A 24,324-nucleotide genomic window follows, 5' to 3' on the forward strand; every position below is an offset into this window, starting at 1 on the left:
GTCTTTGAACTGTTTTTGTACAAATACAGGTCGAAGTAGATTTATAAATCACACTGCTTTTTGTCTTTTATTTCCATTTTACTTACCGTCCCAACTTTTCTGAATTGACTTTATATTTAACAGGTGTAAAAACAATTAGGGTCTGACAGGACATTCTAAAATTATGGGTTTGCATGTGCAGTTTGTGGGTCTAAGATGTAGGATTGTGATGATGTATTGTTTTGCCTTTTTCAATATTTACATCCTTCCAGGTTTGGGGTGCGTCCCCTCCCCAAGAAACAAATGGTCTTGAAGCTGAAAGAGATCCACCAGTACACCCACCAGCTGATGACCTCCGAATCTGAGGAGGAAACTTCTCCAGTGAGTCGTCACAGAGCAGGGCGTTCACAGATGGCTTCAACTCTCCAGCCTGCACTGCTTTCCTTTAAACAGCCCACAGCACCACCTCCTGTCTCGCCCAGGAAACTGCAGTTCGGCAGTGAGGATCATGATGTCCTACCTGCATCTCAGGATTCCAACACATCTTCCACAGCTGAGTCGGAAAGGTAGATTACCTGCACACGTATTTACATGTGTTTAGGCTCATTAATACTAGGCACATCTCTCCAGTACTATCAGAGCGCTACTGGGAATAGGTGCTTTTATGCATGTTTGTGTGTTTATTCATTTATTAGTATGTTTATTGTTGTGGAAACCCTTATACGTTCCTTTTCCTAGCTTGTTTGAAGCTTTATTTACAGTACTGCTCAAAAGTTTGCAGTCGTTCTCCGCATTCATTTTTATGCTTTGTTCAGTAACAACTTTAAATATCTTTCTGTATTTAAACTAGACATAAGATTTTCCACATCATCAGGTATTTTGAGAACAACCAGAAGTAAGAAAGCACATGAACAGTGAGAAAATGAGAATAAATATACTGTAGTCTTTTATTTTTTTTAGTTTTTTTTGTGTAGTTGTTAGCTTGAGATTTGAAATATGAGTCATGAAGCTTCATTCTTAATGCTCCAATCGTCATTCTGGACTTTGACATTTCTAATGTGCCAAATTGTTTATTTAATGACTTTTTTTAAAAGGAAACATCACCACACATTTAAATGGTGATTCCATTCCACAGCCTTTCCTATCAGTGTTTCTCAGGTGGCACCTGTCTGTCAATTTACTGCCTTCAGTCACATTATAGTCCATGTAAAACCAAAGTGTAACCTCTCCAGGTCAAACCCTGAGCTGTGCGACTCTGATGACGACGGCTCAGACGGTGAGGGAATCACAGCGTCTCAGGCAGCCATGCTCGAGAAGGACAAACTCCTGGCTGTACGCTCCTTCATCCAGTCGGACCCAGTTCTGTATGGCCGTGTGCTGCAGTACCAGCCACTCTCCCTTTCTGAGCTGAAGGCCAGGCTTAGAACAGCAGGCATCAGGCTGGGCACTGCCAAGCTGCTGGACTTCCTGGACTCCCAGTGCATCACCTTCACCACTGCCAAACCAGGCCACCCAGCCCGCTCACGCAGGAAGGCCCGCACCCGGGCCCCTGCTGCAGGGCCTGGGCGTGCAGGTGGCCGGGGCAAGAAGAGAATGGCTAAGCCAGCTGACTGAGCTGCGTGTGGGTGCCTTCAGGAATGTTCTCTGAGAAGGACTCATCAGAAAAGCTGTGTTAAAGGGACTTTGGGAGCACACACTCGATGAGCTGCCTAAGAGCATCCATATGGAAGAGACTTTTGGATGAGCTGCCTTAGAGAGACTATAGAACAGCCTTCTGGATGAGCTGCATGAGAGGAACTACAGAAGAACCCGCTTGATGAGCTGCATGAGTGGCACTACAGAGGAGCCCTCTTGATGAGCTGCGTGAAATGGACTATAGGGGACTACTCTGGATCAGCTGTGTGAAAAGGACCATACAGAAGATGATTCCCCTGGACGAATGCATGAAATGGACTATATAGAAGAGGCTTCTGATCAAGCTGTATAAGATGAGGTGGCGAGTAAAGTTAGAGAGTCAGTAATAGATACCGATAGGAATAGGAGAGGTGCATTTGGAGTTGTTCTTCACTCTTACTACCCCAAGGACAGCATGTTTCAGGCAGTCACCCCTGCTCTAATACATTCATTTAAACCTCATAAAGCAGTGGTACCAAAGAGCAGGATTAGGACACACACTCTAATGGATGTGATTCGGCTCACTGGTTAAATATCAGTGCCTTTCTGAGCTGGGGCGTGGTGCTGCAGCAGCGGGCGTGAACTTCTCTGCTGTGCCAGTACTTTATGATGAGTCATTAAGTGCTAAAAATTAACTCAGGGTTTCAAACAAGCCTTCTTGTTTAGGGCATTTTTGCACATCATTGTTTAAAATGTCAAAAGTATTAATTTAAGCAACTGAAGTCAATGTGTAATGAATTAAAAGATGAATCTCCTAAAGCCCTAATCAAAACAATCTTTTTAATACTCTCCAGTATTACAAACTGTATCTCCTAAAAGAAGGCGCTCAGTACACCAAGTCTTGAAAAACAATTTACTGTTTTTAATGATCATTTTTTTCACATTTTTTTATGCAAAGACCAGCCAAAAAAAAAAAAAAACGGACGTCTCGTTTTCGGCACGCTGTTAGAAAGAACCAAAAGCGGAAGAAAATCTCTGATCATCCTCTCTTTCTGAGTTGTCTGTCTCTGCGTGTGTGAGTGAGTGTGGGTGGGTAAGAGAGACTGGCCGGCCAGGCAGCGGCGGGACAACCAAAGAAGAAAGGGCGCACATCTAACAAGTTCAGATGGAAGCCTCTTTCTGCTTCTCTCTATGTACTGCACTGAACACAGTGTCCTGTGGTGGTGATAGAGAGCTCAGCTTAGTTCACCTGGTGGGTCAACCTGAGCCCCCCCACACCCCCCAGCCCCACCTCAGTCCAGCACCCACAACCCTCCCCCGCTGCACCACTGTCCTGCAGCTGTCATGACAGGTTGGCGATGTTGGCCAGGAAACGTTGAGCCCACCACTCCTCTAGATCAATAGGCACAAAGTCTGTGGAGGGAGAGGGAGACACACACATTATTAATACAAGAATAACAGACAAACTGCTACTAGTTACGATGCAGCTACTGTACACTTGTTACTGGATCATCATCATCATCATCATCATCATCATCATCATCATCATCATCATACATGTTCAGTGTCCCAGATATGATAAGAAGTACTAACAGACAGCACGGTGTGTATACATGCACTCAATAATCCGATGATAATTGGATTTCTGCAGTTATCCTATTATTCAAATGGTCACGTAGGCACCAAACTCTGGAGAAATTCAATTAAGAAATCTGATAAAGAGGTTGGGTTTTAACTCCGTAATCAGATTTCTCAGTGCATATAAACTCGATTTCTTTTGGTGGACAAAAAACACTTTGAGCTGCGCCGAAACCAAACACGAAATGAAGGATTTGAATATTCTTCATCTCTTAGATGATGCATGTTCATATTTTCAGGTAAAATGACTGTTTAAAAAAAAAAAAAGCCATGACGAAATCTGAGTTTTACGTTTACATCACATCTGAGTTTATTGGCTGGCTACAAAGCAGAAATCTGATTACTGTCTGACTCATGTAGACCCTGAGTTTCCCCATTATCTGATTACTCAAGTGCATGTCAATGTGTTGATAGGATTACTGACAGTCTGATTTTCTGCGGTTATTGGACTGAGTGCATGTATACGCACTCAGTGTGACGGCAATATCATCTCAAACCTCAAGACAAATAAACCATTACTTTGACATAATGGGTCAAAACCTCAAGCTAAACCATTATTCTGACAATCTTGAGAAGTCATTGTTTTATGAAGGTCAAACTGCTGCCAGATATTTTTCTCCTTTATCTGGCAGGAACAGGAATCTAAATGGATGAATTCTGCTCCATGGTGTGCCTTGTTCCCACTTAAGCATCGCAGTAAAATTTGATGTTTTATGTAGTCCAGTGACCACTTGCAATACAGGATGTTAACAGTATGCACCCATCATGCAAAACATTCTGACCACCTCCTTCTTTCTGCGCTCTCTGTCCACTTTATCAGCTCCACTTACTGTATAGCTGCACTCTGTAGTTCTACAGTTACAGACTGTAGTCCATCTGTTTCTCTGAAGAACAGGGTAAAAGGGGGTAACAAAGTATCAGTGGTCAGGACCCCCACAGAGCAGGTACTATTAGGGTGGTGGGTTATTCTCAGCACTGCAGTAACAGTGATGTAGTGGTGGTGTGTAAACGTGTTGCGCTGGTCTGAGTGGATCAGACACAGCAGTGCTGCTGGAGTTTTTAAACACCTCAGTGTCACTGCTGGACTGAATTGTCCAACCAAAACTATCCAGCCAACAGCGTCCTGTGGGCAGCAATGAAGGACTAGAGGATGACCAACACAAAAATGTGCAGCAGCAGATGAGCCGTCGTCTCTGACTTTACATCTACAAGGTGGACTGATAAGGTAGGAGTGTCTAATAGAGTGGACAGTGAGTGGACACAGTCTTTAAAACCTCCAGCAGCACTGCTGAGTCTGATCCACTCAGACCAGCACAACACTAACACACCACCACGTCAGTGTTACTACAGTACTAAGAATGATCCACGACCCAAATAGTACCTGCTCTGTGAGGGTCCATGGGGGTCCTGACCACTGAAGAACAGGGTAACAGAGTATCAGAGAAACAGATGGACTACAGTCTGTAACTGTAGAACTACAGAGTGCAGCTATACAGTAAGTGGAGCTGATAAGGTGGACAGTGAGTGTAGAAACAAGGAGGTGGTCAGCATTTTATGCCTAGGGGGCAGTCGTGGTCTGGAGGTTAGGGAACCAGCCCTGTGACCGGAAGGTTGCCGGTTTGATCCCCTTGGCTGACAGTCCATGGCTGAAGTGCCCTTGAGCAAGACACCTAACCTCCAATTGCTCCCCAGGCACTGTGGATAGGGCTGCTTACTGCCCCCTAGTGTGTGTGTTCACTAGTGTGCATGTATGTGGGTGTTTCGCTGCATGGATGGGTTGAATGCAGAGGTCTAATTTCACAGTGTGCAAACACAGAGACAAATGGTTGTAAACGCAATTCGATCAGTGTAAGTCTATATGGTAACTTATCATAAGAAGACCTTTCTTGGAAAGCCAGTCTCTCACTCACATATTGGCTTCTTTTCAAAGTTGAAGATAAAGGCAGCATGTAGGGAATACAGGGTTGGATACAAAGCACAAGTCAGAGAAGGTTAACATGTAGTCTAACAGTATTCGAAAGCCATGTTTTGAAACCTGATCAGGCCTCGGCTGCTATAGAATTCCTTGCTGTGGCGGAGCGAGAGCACAGCTGTTGTTCTGGCTGCTGCAGACTTGCGCTTGGACTGTACCACAGCCTCAGGGCCAAGGGGAAGTGTTTCAGTAGCACCAGGTGGGGGAGCAGCAGGGAGGGTGTGGTGACATTCTACAGCTGTTCAACTACCACACATGTGATGCAAAAACTAGGGCTGCACAGTTATATCACTGCGCAAGCATGATCAACAGGCTTCACAATACTGATACCCCAGTGCTCGATCTGAAGACGAGCCTCTGACAATCACTCGTCAACATGACAATCATTCCTGTGCGATTGCCCGATCACAGATGTTCTTTGGTTGAATCAAGGCATTCATGTGAGCCAATACAAAAAAATTGGCCTAAATAATGTAGCCCAATGTCACATCAATATATTGGAAGCTAGAAATATGCAATATATAGCAATATAACTGGAATATGGCATTTCGTCCACATTGTGGACCCCCAACACGGTCTCAAATCCCCCTCTAAATACACCATTTTCATTGCTCCTTAGAATCCAGCTCTAGCTTCAATCCAACATTTGGGTGTGTTGGTGTTTGGTGTTGGTGTTTGGGGTTGGGGGGGTAAATATACAGTAAGCATGGACACTAATTGGATCCCTTGCTGTGCAGTAACAGTGGACACTAATTGGACACTAATACCAGCTTCTGCTGTCTAATCGTGACTGCCTGTCGAGTCTGAATGTGGATGAATCCCAACCGACCGTTTTTAGTGATATTTTGCTCTGCTGGGCTGCAGGAGTCCGTATTTAAACCCCTATGTAGTGCAGTGTGTAGGGAGCAGGGAGTGGTTTGAAATTAGAATTTTACAACCACCAACTGTGTTCTGGACACTGAAATTAGACCTCTGCATTCAACCCATCCGTGCAGTGAAACACCCACACACACACTAGGGGGCAGTGAGCACACTTGCCGCGGCACCCGGGGAGCAATTGGGGATTAGGTGCCTTGCTCAAGGGCACTTCAGTCATGGACCGTCAGCCGAGGGGATCAAACCAGCGACCTTCCGGTCACAGGGCTGGTTCCCTAACCTCCAGCCCACAACTCGGCCCCACTGTGAGAAAAGCGGCATCGTCAGACGACTCGCGTTGGTGATTTGGTGACCAAAGGTGCTTATAAACTGATAGTTATCATAAGTTCACTGTTATAACAAAGTCATTATACGCCTGCAGTTTACAGTGATCGGTGACCGAATGTCGTTCTCTTCATTCTTGCTTACCAATGATACCGTACTCTAAAGGAACTGCATTTCTTGGAGGAATACTTGTTTGTCCATTATTATTAATAATAATAATAATAATAATAACTTAAATAATGGTCTAAAATACTGTGTATAATATTTTATGTTGGCTGCCATTTTATGAAACCAATAAGCCACTCGAGGCAGTGTTACCGCTATTATCACAGGAAAGGAAGGTTTACTCCGCTTTGCGTCGTGCCTAACAACACCCTTCCCTGTGATCAAACGGCAGGACCCCACGGCCTCTCTAGGCTTATTAGTTTATTAGGATAGTGACTGGCGTTTGGTGATATGAGAGAGTCTATATATACACATAGTATTGTACCGCAGTAGTTCTGTACATTGTAACTACATGTCCTATAGAACGTTATGCTGTGTTCACATGTTGGTGTTAAATACCTCACAGGGGTAAGTGGAAGATTGAGATTGAGCAATGTCGATTCCTCATTTAGGGCAAAATTATCAGGAGGATCCCCTACTTTGTTTTTTGTTTAATATTGAGTGACTTGGGCATCAACCAGAAAATGTATTAGTGGTTTCTTAATATTAAAAAAAAAAAAAAAAATCAGCACTCACTTTAATCTACCGTGGCGGACGATGGCAAAAGTTTGGAAAACTGAACTCTTGATGGAATGCTCCACTTAATGCTGCGGTCAGCAGAACTGAACATTCTGTGGGTGGAATTTTCCATTACAGCTTCCTTGAAAACCACAGAATATCTAGTTTGCTGTCATCCGTCTAAAACCAGCATGTAATTTCAGCTTTAGCTTCATGTAATCTTGTGACCGCTGGCAATACAGGATGTTAACGGTATGAGGCTGAACGGCGACCGTCGTTAGAACACCTTGCATCTTCAGAACTGGCTTCATAAGCGATTTGCGTAACTTCTATTAATTAACTTCTCATAAAAACACCCACACAGTGCAGCGGGATGTAAAGTGACGGATACACCTTCATAATATTGGTGGTACAAGTCTGCATGTGTTTTGTGACTCACTCTTCATGCTGGGGTTAGGACTCCTCTCGGCATACTGCACCGGGCCTTTCCCGTTCTCCGGCTGGGCTCCGTCCCCAAGCTTTTGCTCCACCTCCTGCCAAGCTGCAAACAAACACACACAGTTTCTCAACACTGGTAAACAACACTGTAGGGACTGAAGCTGGATTAATTGGTTAACCAAGCCAAAATGCTTCCAAGTGACTCAGTTCAGTGCAAAGCTTTGTCATAAGTTTGCTTGTTAACCTCTGAATCCCAGCTTCGTAGACGAGACCCGTCAAGACCCGCCAGTGTGTGCTAATCAGATATACAAGACACCTCTATAAGAAAGGCTACTTAGCTTGGCACTTGACCAGAGATTACTTGTGGACAGCAGGTGACCTCAAAGCGCTTACAGTTTTCAGTTTTGACAGTCTCGCTTAGTGGGGAGTGAGAAGCAGCTTAGCAGGACGACTGAATGGAAGATCTGACACCCAGATCACTCCCATTTAATAGCTAAAACTACCGTATTCAAAGGCAAAACAAGGGTGGTTTGTGATCTGACTGGCCTTGCTGGCTAAGCAGGCTAGATTGCATGTGTAGTTGCATCAGCCATTAGGAGGGGTCCTGCCTGGAGAAGGGCAGTTTCACAGAGATAAGAGCTTTGGGCTCTTCTTCCCCCTGTTTAAACACGGTGTTGTTGGCTTTATGCATGTTTGTGTGCTGAAAGTGGCAACTGGCCCAACAGCTGTGTGAAACCTGCTGTACCTTTGTTGAAATGGACAAGAAAAATAACGGGTAGCACACTTACATCACTGTCTGCCAAATGCATAACCTAAACAAAATGGGTCAACAGTTCATGTTATTGAATAAAACTTGGCTTTTTAACTGTTTACTAAACGCTCTCTTGCACAACTGGGCTTTAGTTCTGCAAAACTGACCCTGTTAAGTTATTACTTCTAAACTGTGGCTTATCTTTTACAGCACACAAAAGACCTTAACCCATACCGAGTGAACAATCCGTGGAAAAACCATGACCCTGTGAGCAGCCTGGCTAAAATTAATCTTTCTCTGGCATTGTAAGGGTCACGGACAGAGCTCCTGTCCCTGCCTTTGCCCTTCTCATGGAGTCTGGAATCAGAAGAATAACATGGAGATGGCCAGGCTGAGATATATGCACAGCACAGGCTTTGTACACAACACTGTAAGATACCCAAGAGCATGGTATGTCTGTAGAACCCTGTAGAACCATCAACAACACATTCATCAATCTGAAGAAACCATTCTCTTGATTAAAGAACGATCAATTTAAGAGTGCTGCTGTAACAGCCTCCAATCTTCTGAGAAAGCTTTACACTAGAGTTTGGAACATTGCTGTGAGGATTTGATTGCATTCACAACAGCATTAGTGAGGTCAGGTACTGATGTTGGATGACTAGTTCTGGATCCACTCTGACGCCAAAGCCCAACGCTGGGGGGCTTTATACACCTGTAGCCCATGCTTGGCACTGGGCTTGGTGGCCTTAGGCCTATGTGCAGCTGTTCGGGCATCCCAGGCTGTGTCTGACTTGCTGAATAAGACTTCTGTTTTCTTGGGTTAATCTAAAAGAAGATCGGTTCATTCAGCTATTTGGACTCCTGTTTATTAGCAAGGCTTTTCTAGAGATTATACAAGCTGTGCGGTCATTGGTAAATTATAATTACAGGTGTCCACAAACTTTTGGACATACAGTGTACAAGATAACAACCTGTCTCACCTTCATACACAAATCTGACATTTTCTTCATGTGCTGGAGTGAAGCCCTCAGCTGTGCTGTCCTCTTTCGGCGAGGTCGATCTATGGTAGCGCTTTCCGTTCAGGCGCTGGAAGACGATTTTAGGCGCCGGTGAGCTAAAAGCAACAACATTAAAATAAATTTAAATAATTTTTACGATGAAAAGAAAAGGGAGGTCAAACTAAGGCAGCTGGTTTTAAAGTAACAGGGATTCAGAAGTCATGCCTAATAAAATAGTCAGGATGTAAACAAAGTGATCTAAAATGGATGTGAAAGAGCATTTTAGAGAAACTTGGCCTCTACTTGTTGGCAGTGGTAGTCATAGGAACCAGACATCTGGCGAGTTTAATACCTCTAAATGTTACTCCACAGAAAAAGTGATTACACAAAATCATTACCAACAGTTTAGGGATTTCTGAGCTTCTGAGCTTCTATCCAAAATCACCAGCGAACCTGCATGTCTGTGCTTTTATATGTAACATTTATAATGGTAAAAGTAAAAAAAAAAAAAAAAGTTATTGGGGACTATTTGGCCTCACGACACCCTTTCATGTATTCCTCCACCACGAATAAATCAATACATTTTAAGCCAAAATCTTTATCACAAAACAACTTCATGCAATACCTTTCTGTGAGGGAGCTTTTAGCTGTGGACGTCTGGTTCCTATCACCACCACTGTGACGAATTCTGACTTTGTAATTTGCTCGAAAACGGATCATTTCGCACCAAAAAGCTCCGAAAGACTCTGTTTACATCTCAACCCTTTAATTGTGTACAATTCTTGAAAAATATCCTGAAATCCCCTTTAAGACCCTCGGTGAGGCAGCGCTATCCGAGCCGTCGGCACTGCGCATGCGCCTGCTTCAGTAACTTCCTTACACAATGTCGTCTCTGTGGAGACTGGCAGGCAGCGTGTTATGAAACTCGGCTGTTCGTGCACGACAAGCCTCGGTTTTCAACAGGAATGTCCTTTTCGTCTTCCTTAAATCTTCGAGTTTCGTCGAAGACCAACTAGCAGGTCAAACGTTTAAGTCACCACAGGCTGGACACGCCGGTGTCCAGCGGCCGTACTGCGCATGCGCGAAGCACTGGTCTAGCGTAATAACTCAGCGATTCAAACGTTTTATAGCAGTTTTTACTGTTGATTCAGGACAAAGTCGGTCTAGTTTTACTACGAACCTCCTGATGAGGCGATTTTAAAACCGTCAAAATGTCGTCATCGTGCTTTTAATGCCGGTAGCCGTTTCTACTGAGGAGCTTTCGGCCATCAGAATATCCTCCCTGTAGTTTTAACGCCTGAATAACCTGAGCAGGCGATCATTAACCCCGTCCCATCAGGCGGTTGAAGTTAGGGGGGCGGGGGTCGTTTAAATGGGCGATACGGTGGGACGTTTACACACGCTAGCACACCGGACAGCTCACACGCTCCACGCACATGCGTAGCTCTGACTGACAAGGTCAAACTCGGACTGAAACACACGGCCTGACGAAAACTTCGCCAAACCCGCTGGAGGCAGGAGTCCTCGGCTCTGCGGCGGCACGAGGCCGAGCTCCCCTCGGCTGGAGTCGCCGAGGCTCGCGCCGAGTTTAACGGTTTAAAGGACGTTTAGCCCACATGGCGCTGAAGGCACGAGCTTTAAACGGTGCTGCAGCTGGGTTAAGGTGGAACGGGGAGCCTCGGTCTGCAGGCGGGTTTACTCACCTCGAGTCCAGCCAGTGGCTCTGTTTGTGCTTCAGGTCGTTGGCTTTGCTGTCGATCTGCTGCGTGGGGCCTGAAAGACACACACAAGACACGCTGCACTGAAAACGGCCGTTTGGAATTCATGTCCAGTTTATTAAGCGCGTGGCAGCGCGAAGTGCCAGGCTTTACATGTGCATCATACACATGACGCGTCTAATGCAAAGTCAATACCTGTCCTCCGCTGTGTGACTAGTTTGCTGGGACCTCTGGTTATTGTGTACATCATGTGAGAGCAGTTCGGTTCCCTCCGGAGCCCCAGCTGTGCGTGTGCGTGTTCACCGTCCACACGAGGTTGGCGGACAGTGTCCGTGTGTGGGCTCAGCAGACACTTCCAGACGCAGTGACGCGGCTTTGGCCGAGCAGACAGGCTTATGTTGTTGGTCCTGAGTCAGCCGAGTGTCCGTCCGCGCCTCCGTTAAGTTACTTAACGCTCTAACGCGGCGCAGCAGTCCCTCCTGCAGCTCCAGCTCCAGCTCCAGCTCTGCACCCCCGATTAAGCCAGCAGGAACCCGAGCGTTCACCGTTACCGAGCCGGAGGACGGAGGAAAAGAGGGGGTCACGCGTGGCGAGGAGGGGGAAGGTGTGAAGTGTCCTCGCACCAATGTTAAGCTGAAGGACACCGCTCGGTCTGTAGGACTCCAGGTGACCCTGTTTATGTCACGCCGCTCAGCGCCAAGCCACGCCCCCTCCGCGACGTCACCACACGCCCCAACAAGCCACTCTTTAACCCGTTCATGTCTATAGCTGGAGTTTTAAAGGGGCACTCCACCAACTTTCCGAATTTCCACCTCATGTAAACGAAGTCATTCAGGGTGGTTCGGTGTGATACGTACCGAGCCCCGCTGGAGACATCTATAAATAAAAATATTGCATGGCCACGACGTAGTAAAGCATGGGAATGAGAAAATTATGTCGTGGCCACGACTTAGTAAAACGTGGGAATGACTTTGTAAGCCATGATCTCATTCCCACGCCTTACTAAGTCGTGGCCACGCATTAGGACCTGGTACCCACGCATTATTTTTATTTATACTGGATCTCACCAGCGGGGCTCTGTAGGAAACGCTTCGTTTTAGAGAAAGAATTATTCACAGCGGTGGTGACGGGAACCAAACGTCCACCTCTAAAGGCTCCCTCACGGAAAGTTATTAAATGAAATATATGTGCCAGATGTTGCCTGATGTCTGTTTTGAGATAGTTTTGGCACGGTGTTGGGAGGCAAAATAGTCCCCAAAGAAAACTTGTTTTTCCAGATTTTTCCACTATTTCACCATCATCATCATTACATACAGAAATAAAATGGCTATATTTATGTTGTAGACATTGTGGTTCCTATTACCACCACTAAAGAAATCAGAGTCCACAAGTTTCTCTACAACTAATCGCTCGGGATGAGTCTGTTTATAACTCGAGGACTGAAGTTGGAAAAAAATTGAAAGATTGTTGGAATTCCTGTTCTCTAAACCTAAACCACTCAAATCCTCTGGCCTTAACACTTTATTTATCTGTCATTTGATCACATGGTACTACTGACTGAGATTCTCAGTAACAGTATGAAAATTACATATATTTAAAAAAATCACATTCAAATGGCTTCAGCTACATGATTAAACCACACAGGACAGGTTCTGTGGCAGCTTTGCTTACCATACTTAATGTAGTACATGAATGAGTTAAGAAGGATCATTTAAATGATGATACACCAGTCAGGCGTGACATCATGAGCACCTTGTTTCTGCGCTCTGTCCACTTTATCAGCTCCACTGACCGTATAGCTTCACTCTGTAGTTCTACAGTTACAGACTGTAGTCCATCTGTTTCTCTGATACTCTGTTACCCTGTTCTTCAGTGGTCAGGACCCCCATGGACCCTCACAGAGCAGGTACCATTTGGGTGGTGGATCATTCTCAGCCCTGCAGTAACACTGATGTGGTGGTGGTGTTAGTGTGTGTTGTGCTGGTCCAAGTGGATCAGACACAGCAGTGCTGCTGGAGTTTGTAAACACTGTGTCCACTCACTGTCCACTCTGTTACACACTCCTACCCTGTCAGTCCACCTTGCAAATGTAAAGTCAGAGACGACAGCTCATCTGCTGCTGCACAGTTTGTGGTGGTCATCCTCTAGTCCTCCATCAGTGGTCACAGGACGCTGTTGGCTGGATATTTTTGGTTGGTGGACGTTTCTCAGTCCAGCAGCGACACTGAGGTGTGTAAAAACTCCAGCAGCACTGCTGTGTCTGATCCACTCAGACCAGCGCAACACACAGTAACACACCACCACCACCATGTCAGTGTTACTGCAGTGCTGAGTATGACCCACCATCTAAATAGTATCTGCTCTGTGAGGGTCCATGGGGGTCTTGACCTCTGAAGAACAGGGTAACAGAGTATCAGAGAAACAGATGGACTACAGTCTGTAACTGTAGAACTACAGAGTGCAGCTATACAGTAAGAGGAGCTGATAAAGTGGACAGTGAGCGTAGAAGCAAGGAGGTGGTCAGAGTGTTACGCCTGACATTGAGCTTCGGTTCAAGGTTTCCAGTTTATTGAGAAGTCCTGCTCTGTAAAATGCCTCCCTGATCAAACTGAATGCTGAGATTGTACTTTAGACTGTTTTAATCTGTGTAACTAGGCTGCTGTAGTGAATCAGAGTAAAGAGCACCAGGCCAGTGGAGGTGAACTGACCGGAGTGCATTGTGGTTAATGGCGGAGGGCTTTTTTAAAACTTGATCTTATTATCTCTAGTCTCTCTTTTGAGAATTTGAAGTTCCTTTTATTATATTTGTATAGAACCCTTTGCAGATTTGCAGAAACCATTGAGGTGGTTATGCCTTTAGACACTAACAGTCATAAGTCAGCCTGCGATTCTAGTATTACGCAAGACACGTCCACTCGTATAAACTGATGAGCGAGTGCCCGAACCCTCAGCCTGCGTGAAGGCAACACAACCGCCAAGGCATGAAGCGGATCAGGCAGGCTTAGTGGTGTGAGTGGGCTCGGTCCGCTCTAATGTGGGCCAAAGTGGACAAACCCACTCACAGCCACACACCTGCTTGACTCGGTCAGGGCAGAAATGAGGGAAGGAGAGTGAAAATGTGAATCTGATGCAACTGTTGCATCATGTCACTCCCTCCTGTTTACAACAGAGAAACAATGCAATTATTCAACACCGTTTATTTTGCCATTTCAAACACATTCAGAGAAATTCTGTGGTGAAAATTTCATTCAGGTCCAGTTTTTAAAATGTGCATCTAGTCCTTTTACTCACTGTGTGTGTAAAGCTGCTAGTCTTCTGGATTTATAGTCTTGGGCACAATCCCTTTTCTTCTTTTTACCCTAACCCCTTGGAACTGAGTTACAAGGGGTCGTGGTTGAAATCTTGCCCTACATAATGGGACCCTCACATAAAAAAAACACTGCTTCATTAACAGCTACTAGAGCCGCTCTGTAGGCGACCCTGCCCGTCTGCAGGGACAGCAGAGGAGGGGAAAGTCCAGCTCCTCACTGCTGGGCTTTAGTTACATTTAGGGATCATACGCCTTCAGAGAGGGGGGCAATTATTTATTATCACCCACCCTAATTCTTCAGTGATATGAAGCTGAAGTCAGATATTCTCCAGAGCAGTTACCAGAGGTCCCAGTGCTTACAGTGCATATATATATTTTATTTACTGTCCGAAACCACCAGTGAACCGTCGTCTGAGTTTACGTATCTATGGGGACTACTTTGCCTTAGAACGTCCTTCATGTATCCCTCCACCATGAACTGAGTAAAACAAATTTTAGACCAAAAGTTTGTCACAAAACTAAACAGCATCATATGCATATGTATTCATAACCACTGCATGTAGTAACTTTCTGTGAGGGAGCTTTTTAGAGGTAGACGCCTGGTTCCCATCACCACCACTGTGAACTATTCGGACTCGGTAAGTTTCTCTAGAACAAAGCATTTCACACCAAACCACTCTGTGATCGACTGTGTCGACATGTTAACCACTTAATCGTGCATGAATTTAGCAAAATGGGTTGGGTTTCCCTTTAAAGCGAAGGATTTGGCAATCAAGGTAATCTATTAAAGAGTCTGGAGATAGCATTCACTTTAAAGTCCAAAACAAAAGCTGCTGATTCACACAGCCTGGCAGCTGACCCGGCTCTGAGAGTGCAGTGTTACTGCCGTTAGTCCGGTCTGATAACGAGGATCAGGACGGATCTATTTAGCCGTAACACGACCAAACAAAGGATTTCAATTTTCTTCATCTTCTAGATGATGCATTGTTCTATTGCAGTGTTTTGACTGTAGGTTTTAGGTCATTTTTTAGCGTCTGTTCGTGGAGGAGTGGTAAACACAGGACACGGCAAAATTTTGTAACCAGAGAAAACAGATTTCTTTCAGGTTTACTACAGTTTTACCTTCATTGACATTATATATAAGAACTCAGAAAGCCTGTGTACATTCACTGGTGGTTGGACAGTAAATAAACAGCTATATTTGCATTGTAGACATTGCAACCCCAGTTTCACACCAACCACTCTCATTTATACCGTTTACCTCACGCTGATTGAATTACACAGAAACTTTGACATATTAGTGGTATCCCCCTTTTAGCCACGCCCACTTTTGATGTATTGAATGAATCATAATATAGGATTCGTGAAGTCAAGGTAGCAGTATTAGTATAAAAACACTACTCAGCCCTAGTAATAACAAGGTAGTACCACTAACAGTATCTAGATTACCTGTATATACATTCAAAAAAGACAAATGTCATGATCTCTTGACAGTTTAGTCATAGGTTAGTACTTTGTTTTGGGCAGCTCTAGTTTTAATAGGGAAAAATCTAAAAAGATGACTGAAAAAGCTTCACCTCAGAGCAGGAACTGCTTTCAAAAATGAGAAGACGTCATGGAATTTGCTTCACATGCAGCCTCACAGTCTGAACTAATTTCCTTTAATCTGGAAAAAGCACTGTGTAAACGACGGGAATTCAACAGGGAATTTATTAAGATGTCACTGACAAAATTGCCTTAGTTAACTGTAATAAATTGAACACAAATATTTGCTTACCTGAGTTAGTATATACAGTACATTTCAACACAAGTAGTATTTTTCCTTTATGCTAAGTATAAGTGACTAATTTCACTTATTTAACCATTAAACTATAATTTAGCCTTTGTTAGTGCATGCAAACACCACAGACACGTCAGCACCATCGTTCGGAGAAATCCTAGGATGCGTATGGTTCCTGCCATCGCATCGCTTAAAACTAACCTTAAATAAGGAGCATTTGGAAGAGCGCGCTAACCATCCGACTTGGCAAACATGACGGTTGTGTCATTTGAGTGGCTGTTGTGCTGCAGGGGAAAGAGCAGGGCCCCGTTTCAGTTCTTTTAATAACTCGCCCTTGCCCACTTTGACTCGCCGCTTGGACGTGGGTCACACTTTCGTTACACAAGCGTCCCCCTCGCTGCAGAAGGTAGTGAGGAGCAGGTTATTTGCACTCGGCATGTGAGCTTCAGTGAGCTGATCACCTAGCAGTGCAAACTTTTCCCTGTACAAAAGTTTTTTGGGAAATTTGAGCATAACATACATAACATATGTGGCTTATTGCTTTATCTGGCTGTAAACTTGGTGCCTTTCTTTTTATTGTTGGTGGCCTTCCGCAGGCTAACTGACCAGGTAGCTGAGCAATGTGATGAAGCTGCATCAAGTACAAGAGGTGGAGTAGTTGGGCTACGTTCACATTACCAGGATGAAGTGGCCCTAATCTGATTTTTTTGCCCTAATGTGATTCAGATCTGATGTTTTCAGAGCTGTGTGGACACACAAATCTGACCTGGGTCACTTCGATATGTGATCCTAGATCGGACGCGTATTCGATTCGTGGTTAATGTGACGCTCAGATCAGAAATCATGTCGTTTTGATTTGTGCCATCATTCAGCGTTACCATGGCAGCAGCACCAAACAGCAGTTAAAGCCTGTAAACGGTGGAAAAGCAGCTCATCTCGCCTTTTTCTCCTCCGTCTGGCTCTAATAACGAAGCTGAGAGCTGATCAGAGTTAATGATCTTCTCAGCGAAGCTCGTTCTGCTCGTTAGTTTGTTGCAGTGATTCAGTCACGTGACGTCACTGAGTAGGAGGAGCTCATGAGGGTCATCACATTAATGACTGATTTAGGTCACTTACCTAAACGAGTGAGAACCATCTGGTCAGAGAAATCGGATTTGGGCAAACAGATTTGAGGAATGAGGTTTGGAATGTGAACGTAGCCTTAAAGCCCAGCAAACTGAATGATCAACATGCTATATCTAAATATGAACTCGAGATAATAAAAACAATGAAACAGCCCACAAGTTGGCGCTGGGGAGTCTGCTGAGGGGGGCAAAGCGGAGAAAGGCTTGTTAAAACTGCCACTGAAACGGGCGACAAGATCTTTCCCTCCGTGTGAGGTAACAGCCAGGTGTGTTCCACAGGACAGCAGGCTTTTTGATCAATAAACTGTACAAATTTGCATGATAAGAGTTTATCTTCCTCTATTGACTGATATTCACTCATTTAAGCAGTTTTTACAATCATCAAATACCATAAATTCTTATTCTTTTACATTTTAGTTGCCTGAAATCATCCCTTCATCATGATATTGCACACTATAACATAAAAATACCAGTCATAACTGAGTTTTCTGCTCTTACTCAGCAGCGCAAGAGAAAACAGTAAGATATTCTACTGCAAAAACATGTGAGTGTAAGGTCTGCCTGAAAGTGTATATAAAAGCCAGTGACGAAGACTGTGTGTGGGTGTGTGCATTGGGCACTGCAGCGTTCAGTAGTGCGGCTCACAGTCCTCCGTCAGACTGTCTGTAATGTAGTTGATGTTCAGTAGCTGCTGGTAGTAGTCCTTCTCCACGGCTGTGTTCACCGTCCAGGCCACAACCTCCACACCGCGCTCTGCCCAGTACTGCACAATGTCCCTGCGAGAAAGAGAAAGTACGCATACAGAACACGGCGCACTCAAATCTGAACTCCATACCATGGTGCACTTTATCACAAGGGTGTGGAAGCAGATCCTCATGCCTTAAGTATGAGCCCAGGGACGCTGAACCACCCCTTACATTCAGGATGTTGTAATCTAAAATCTGACTGGCTGAGCCTGGTTTGAAGCTGTTGTAAAATATCCTAATAACCTATGACCTACATTCTGTACTACTGCCCCACAGCACGAAAAACCCGCGCTGTTAATGGAACAATGATTGATTAATTCTGTTCGACTGGACCACCGAGTGTACTGATGGAGTAAGAACCCGGTTCTGTTTAAACTGAGAGGCTTACGGCTTATTTTATCAACTAGTACTAGGCTGGTCAGCTACCTAATAGACATTAAGATAGCAAACAGCCTAAACAACCTCAGCATTAATATCGCAAGCTTACCTGGTTACCTGTGAAACAGCCATATAAAAGTCTAAAGAGTGTCACTTGAATGGCTTACATGTTCAATGTTCATGTTTCAGCCAGAAGTGGCATCAAACCCAGGCTGAATCCCAAACGGCTCTGTACTCCCTAAATAGTGTTCTAGCTATTAAAGTTTAGAAATTCTAACCTCTACAGTCAAACAGTGCATCATTTACTGAGTGTGGATTTGACACTGAATTTTCTTAGCTGTATTTTGCTCTGTTGGGTTGCAGGATCTAGTTTAAATGACTACATCGTGCACTACGTAGGGAGCAGGGAGCTGTTTGAGATTCAGCCCCAGCGTGAGAAGAGCAGTGCCGCTGGATTGGTGACCAAAAAGTGCTTATAAAGCGATTTTTTTTTCAGTAAACAGAGCTGTGATATCATATGTTTATTGTTATGTGACAAAAACTTAAAATTCATGAAATGATGGCCGACTAAAGTTCTCGACATTCAGGAGGCCATGGTTGCTTGGCAACGCTACCACATGCAATAGTAACTATATTTCTTAGCGGAAAACTTGTTTATGTTGATTATTATTAATAATAAATTGTGTGTTTGTCATATTTTGTGTTGGCCTTGCGTTACTTTTATCAAGGGTAAGGAAACTTTAGCTTTTTCTCAGGCCACAGTTTGTTATTAATTTTCCCCCAAAATTTGCAAAATTTTGCAAAAGTGTGTTCACTGTAAAGGAAGTGTATTCATTTTCACCATAAACAAAACACGCAACTTGACCAGAGGCACCTGAACACTTGCATACGACTGTATACGGTTTCAAAATCTACATTAATGTACTACAATCTTCATGGTGGCTGATGCAGTTGTGTGCTTTTAAAGTCAGCTTAGATCAGTCAGCTTAGCTGAAATCAAAGTGGAATCTTTTACCTTAGTTCCTGTCCATGATCATATTAAGTACATTTCATCACGCCGAACATGCCTCCTGAGTTTTCTGTGCATTTGATTTGAGAAAATCATTGTCTGCATTAAAAATGAAGACTGTTGTGAAGATACTGTGTCACCATGGCGACTCACGTGGAGATGTAGTTTTTCTGCAGCAGGAAAGCAGACACGCCGCACAGGTTCCACAGCAGGTGATGATGCGCCCAGTCCAGCAGCACATCCAGCACCTGCATCCACAGGTGTTTCCATGCCGACGTATAACGAGGTGACCCGTCGCCAAAGCGACTCAAGCTCCAAGGGCGGTGCGTCAACGCCGTCACCACCTCTGGATCCGCCTGTCGCATCTGGAGCATGAGAGACCATCACCCGTTAACCTGGTACTGCTCACAGGCTGTTACTGTATGGTTTGTTTTTAACTAGATTAAAACGGAGAATGTAACCATTTGTGATGCGTATTAAAGTTACAGTAAATAAAAATTTAATCATGGTTTTCAATGAAAACATGATACGAAAGCTCATTCAGCTTTTGTTTTCTACAATATGCTGACCAGTTGTTGGTTACAATGGACAATAGCGGCAATCCATGTTCTGCCCTCAAATGTTCCTATGGCAAGGTTAAATATCCTTTACAGAACAGAGAACCGAATTAACCTCGAGAGAAATTATAGCACTTTTTACACATTTAGAGTGTATCCTTTTTGATTTGAATGATTTTAGTGTGTGTGTGTGTTGCATGGGAAAGATCACCATGTAATGCATTTAATTAATATTAAAACATTCAAAGCTATTGAACTTTCTGCCTAGTCCAGAGGTCACTAATAGGCGGGCCGTGGTCCGAGTCCAGACCCAGACGCTGACTGAACTGGACTTTATTAGGTTTGATATTCAGTTGTTGCTGTATCAGATGCTGATATTCCTGCTAGGCTACTTCAGTAAACAGCATATGGCACCGAGTCGTGATGCAAGTTAGACGTTATGATGTTCTGGACCTTTGTTTGAGGACATTTTCTCTAACTGAACCTTCCTGAATTTTAATTAAAGACCCCTGGCCTAGCCCATCGATCAGATATTCACCCCTAAAAACCCTGACCTATCCCAACACTGTGAACTTTCACATGCATACAAAATAAAAGTTGTTTATCAAGCCCAAGAGTGACTCCCTATGGTAGGTTAATGTAAACTAGTTCGAGTGAAAGGCCCACCTAGCTGACCAAACAGGATAGTTACCCTGTAGATGACTTTGGGTTCAAAGGAGCAGACCACACTGGAGTTGTAGAGCACTGGGTGCTTCTGATACAGCTTCTTCAGAGCTGCCGCTGCCTGGACAGAGAAACACAGTAACAGTTGGAAAACTGGAAACACTGGAAAAGCAGAATTTGTTTAACGAGAAAATCCAGAGATAGTAACAACAGATAAACACTCTGCTCTTCACTGATTCCCTTTATCTAGTAGAGATATGAAGCAGAGCCCTGCTGATGATGTTACCTCATCTGCATGACCTTTGACGTCAAAGTAGATGGTCAGCTGGTGTTTGATGCATTCCTCCACAGCCTCCTGCAGAGTCGGGACCTTCTCTCCTTGGAAACGGTCACTACAGACAACCAACAAAAATACACTCACTGCTGGCTTGTGGCCAGTACATTGCTGAGGTTCGACAGTGGGTGTCCATCATTAGCCATAAATTAATCTCATTGTAACTATAAGTACAACCCTTTGGGACGCTATGCAAAATATAAATAAAAGCCGAGTGCAATGATGTGCAAATCATTTAAGCCCTATATTTAATTGAGAATAGTGCAAAGACAACATATCAAATGTTTAAACTCAAATTTTATTGTTTTTTGAGAAATAGATGCCCATTTTGAATTTGATGCCAGCGACATGTTTCAAAAAATTTGGGACGGGGGCAACTAAACACTGATAATGTTGTGTAATGCTTCAATAAACATCTGGTGGAACATCTCACAACTAATTAGGTTAATTGGCAACAGGTCTGTAACATGATTGGTCTTTCAGAAGTAAAGATGAGGCGGGGTTCACCACTCTGTGAAAGACTGTGTAGGCAAATAGTGCAACAATTCAAGAACAACATTTATCTACGTAAAATTGTGAAGAACTTGGGGATTTCATCATCTACTGTACATAATATCATTAAACGTTTCAGGGAACCTGGAGAAATCTCTGTATGCAAGGGACAAGGCTGAAAATAATATTGGCTGGTTGCATTAAAATCACTGCATGGGCTCGGGAACACTTCGTAAAACCACTGTCTGAACAGTTTTTCGTTGCATCCACAAATGCAAATTATAACTCTACAATGCAAGGAGGAAACCATATAGACAGGATCCAGAAATGCTGCCTCCTTCTCTGGGCCTGAGCTCATTTAAGATGGACTGAGCTGAACTGGTACCACATAAAGTACCACAAAGGAAACCCCAAACAAGCTGAAATCCTATATCAAGTTAGAAAACACTGGTTCTGTCTGTTTCTGTCAGATGGTTTACCTCAGTCTATGTTTGGCTGCTGCATCCAGTTGGCTGATTTCTGAGAAGCCCAGTATGCTGAGTGGTCCTGATCCGTTGGTAGTACGGTCCACCGTTTCATCGTGCATTAGAATAGGAATGCCATCAGCGGTGAATTCCAGATCCAGCTCCACTCCTGTGGCTCCGTTCGCGCTGGCCTGGGAGGCAAGAGTACAAGAACATTAGGAGGAGATACACAGACTGCTACACGAAGCTGTGATTAATCACATACTTTTAACAAGAGCAGTGGAGATACACCTTGTACAAAGAGAGGAGGGAACTGGTTACGGGCGATTGACCAACCGTTTCCTGCAGTTGGCACATGTCTGAGCTTATTTTCCTTGTAATAGATCTGAAGGATGCAGAAAGTATAAAAGTGTTCTACCATTCTGAACATATAGGTCCAAAAATGTGTCACTACAAAATGTGACATGCCATTACTACAAGAGTGACAACTGTGATGTGCAAGAAAGCATGGGAGTTTTTAGGATAGAGCCTTACAGCAAAATAAGTCGTGAAGAACATCAAGAAATTACTACTGAAAAACCTTTCAGGTCTGTAGGGTGAAGCCCAATCTCCATCTGAAAAACTGGCCCCTTTTCAGTAAAACGGAAGGGCAGAAATGGGGAAAAAACTAGTTACATTCAGGTCTGTCCACTTTGTACTAGAAACATTCAGGTCATTCCCATGCCTTACTAAGTTGTGGCCACGCATTAGGATCTCATTCTCATGCCTTATTAAGCCGTGGCCACGCATTAGGATCTCATTCTCATGCCTTACAAAGTCGTGGCCTCGTAATGTCGTAGTCGTAATGTTGTAAATCCTCGTAAGGATGTCGTAACATGGCTAATAACAGTGAGCACTGGCTTTGGGCCAGAATTCCCCTTCAAGTTCAATTTATTTAGTGTTTTCAAATCTTTCCAATATCACGTTTGGTGCCACTTGAGTATTTGTGCGAGGCGCCGAGTTCTCCTCAGTTCCTTTGTCATTCATTCAGTTCACCGTTCCTTTATTTTGGTAAATGTTGATTCAGCAGCAGGTCTGCTTTGCTGTTGCTCCCACTTCTCACTTTTAAGTGTTGGGATCTTAGTTCAGATCCCAGCAGACTTACAGAACAAATCCACCCATTTAAAAAAAAAATTAATTCTACATAATTAAAGGGTTGAGGTGCAAAGACAGTCAGAGCGGTTTGGTGTGAAAGGCTGTCTTAGAGAGACTTACAGTCAGGATTATTTACAGTGGTGGTGATAGGAACCAGACGTCCACCTCGAAAAGCTCCCTCACAGAAAGTTATGGTTATGAACACTAATGTCTGAAACAGTGTTTTATGATAGTTTTGTGAAAATTTTTTGGCGTAAAATGTATTTTAATCCATTCCTGGAAGCGTTCACAGTGGTAGTGATAGGAACCAGACGTCCACGAGGAATAGGAGTACACCGGCTGACAGTGTTTTGAGAGGTTTTGGCTTGAAATGCATTTTAATCCAGTCATGATGGATAAATGAAGGATGTTCTAAGGCAATACAGTCCCCAAAGAAAATGTATTTTTCCAGATGTAAAACTTACCGCTCGAATGGCTGCTATCGTGTTCTCCGGGGCGTCGTGTCCGCCGCCGCGGTGAGCCACCACCGACACGCCGCCGGGGGCGAGCCTGGAGCCCGGCCGCAGCACCTGTTTCGCCCGGCTGACTGGAACCTGAGGGAATCGGAAGAGCACCACAAAAAGGTAGAGAGAGGCCGTGAGAGCCGTGGACCAAACGGCGCTCCTGGTTCCGAACAAGACCAGCAGGAAGACGGCCGAGAAGCAAGTAAGTCCGTCCCCCAACTGCAGCATAGTGTAAATATACAGCCGTCACGAAAACACAGCCACCGTTATGGGGTGAAATAACGCCCGTTAGCGTTTCAGCTGCGCTCCATTGATATTAAGCCGCTGTTGCTTATGGTGGCGAAAGCAGACGGGCTCTGGGCTCTGGGCTCTGGGCTCAGTCCGTCCGTCCGTCCAGCGCCGCGCTGAGGCTTTATGCTGAGTGACGCGGCCACAGCAGCGAGACACCGGTCTTGCCCATAGAGCTGTCCTACTGCGCATGCGCACACATTACATTACCACAGCGCAGTAACGTTTTATCGCGTTTTAAATGTTCAGACTCGGCTTAATATCAATACTTGCTCCCCGATAAGGTGAGTTTTGCGATCAAAACGTCCTGATTATAGTGCCGAGGCTGGTTTTCTGATATTTAGACTGTAAGTTCATGGCGCGTAGGGATGTCGGTTCTGGCAGCTGGACTAATTTTCACTGACCGTTAAGTCCGTTTTACCACAAACCTGTGTGCGCGGAAGGCTTGTAGATCCGGACGGAGTGCGCCTTCACGTCAATCTGCACATTTGTACTGGTTACAGACCAA

At 44.4% G+C, this 24,324-nt stretch overlaps 3 protein-coding genes across 3 annotated transcripts in view; 1 reads left to right on the forward strand and 2 right to left on the reverse strand.

Annotated features, from left to right (window-relative positions):
* The window catches only part of slx4 (SLX4 structure-specific endonuclease subunit homolog (S. cerevisiae)), a 28,883-nt gene extending 26,471 nt beyond the window's left edge, over positions 1-2,412 (forward strand). Inside the window, exons 13-14 of the mRNA XM_017719711.2 lie at positions 252-545; positions 1,212-2,412. Coding sequence (XP_017575200.2) covers positions 252-545; positions 1,212-1,593 — 676 coding nt within the window. The 3' untranslated portion in view covers positions 1,594-2,412. The remainder of the gene's footprint in view (positions 1-251; positions 546-1,211) is intronic.
* A 7-nt stretch (positions 2,413-2,419) lies between these two features.
* On the reverse strand, positions 2,420-11,728 carry mcrip2 (MAPK regulated corepressor interacting protein 2). The gene is made up of 5 exons (XM_017719713.2): positions 11,230-11,728; positions 11,020-11,089; positions 9,299-9,432; positions 7,566-7,667; positions 2,420-3,006 (listed from the first exon to the last, which is right to left on the reverse strand). Exons 1-5 carry the CDS (start codon positions 11,282-11,284, stop codon positions 2,936-2,938), a joined length of 432 nt encoding a protein of 143 aa, XP_017575202.1. The 5' UTR covers positions 11,285-11,728; the 3' UTR covers positions 2,420-2,935.
* A 5,401-nt stretch (positions 11,729-17,129) lies between these two features.
* On the reverse strand, positions 17,130-24,085 carry gde1 (glycerophosphodiester phosphodiesterase 1). The gene is made up of 6 exons (XM_017719725.2): positions 23,490-24,085; positions 21,907-22,082; positions 20,888-20,993; positions 20,630-20,722; positions 19,535-19,746; positions 17,130-18,024 (listed from the first exon to the last, which is right to left on the reverse strand). Exons 1-6 carry the CDS (start codon positions 23,754-23,756, stop codon positions 17,877-17,879), a joined length of 1,002 nt encoding a protein of 333 aa, XP_017575214.1. The 5' UTR covers positions 23,757-24,085; the 3' UTR covers positions 17,130-17,876.
* Positions 24,086-24,324: the final 239 nt, after the last annotated feature.

This window comes from Pygocentrus nattereri, chromosome 25 (assembly GCF_015220715.1).
Source record: "Pygocentrus nattereri isolate fPygNat1 chromosome 25, fPygNat1.pri, whole genome shotgun sequence".
Lineage (NCBI taxonomy): Eukaryota > Metazoa > Chordata > Actinopteri > Characiformes > Serrasalmidae > Pygocentrus > Pygocentrus nattereri.

What these genes read in the sequence shown, in the direction of transcription:
- mcrip2 (XM_017719713.2), bottom strand. Translation starts at nt 11,284, where the DNA reads ATGATGTACACAATAACCAGAGGTCCCAGCAAACTAGTCACACAGCGG. An exon ending in TGTCAGATTTGTGTATGAAG is followed by an intron (nt 7,668 to 9,298) that starts GTGAGACAGGTT and finishes GTTTGTTTGCAG; the next exon opens with CTTGGCAGGAGGTGGAGCAA. An exon ending in TCCTAACCCCAGCATGAAGA is followed by an intron (nt 3,007 to 7,565) that starts GTGAGTCACAAA and finishes CTCCCTCCACAG; the next exon opens with ACTTTGTGCCTATTGATCTA.
- gde1 (XM_017719725.2), bottom strand. Translation starts at nt 23,756, where the DNA reads ATGCTGCAGTTGGGGGACGGACTTACTTGCTTCTCGGCCGTCTTCCTG. An exon ending in GCAGCCAAACATAGACTGAG is followed by an intron (nt 20,994 to 21,906) that starts GTAAACCATCTG and finishes GGTTGTCTGTAG; the next exon opens with TGACCGTTTCCAAGGAGAGA. An exon ending in CAGAAAAACTACATCTCCAC is followed by an intron (nt 18,025 to 19,534) that starts GTGAGTCGCCAT and finishes TCTTTCTCGCAG; the next exon opens with GGACATTGTGCAGTACTGGG.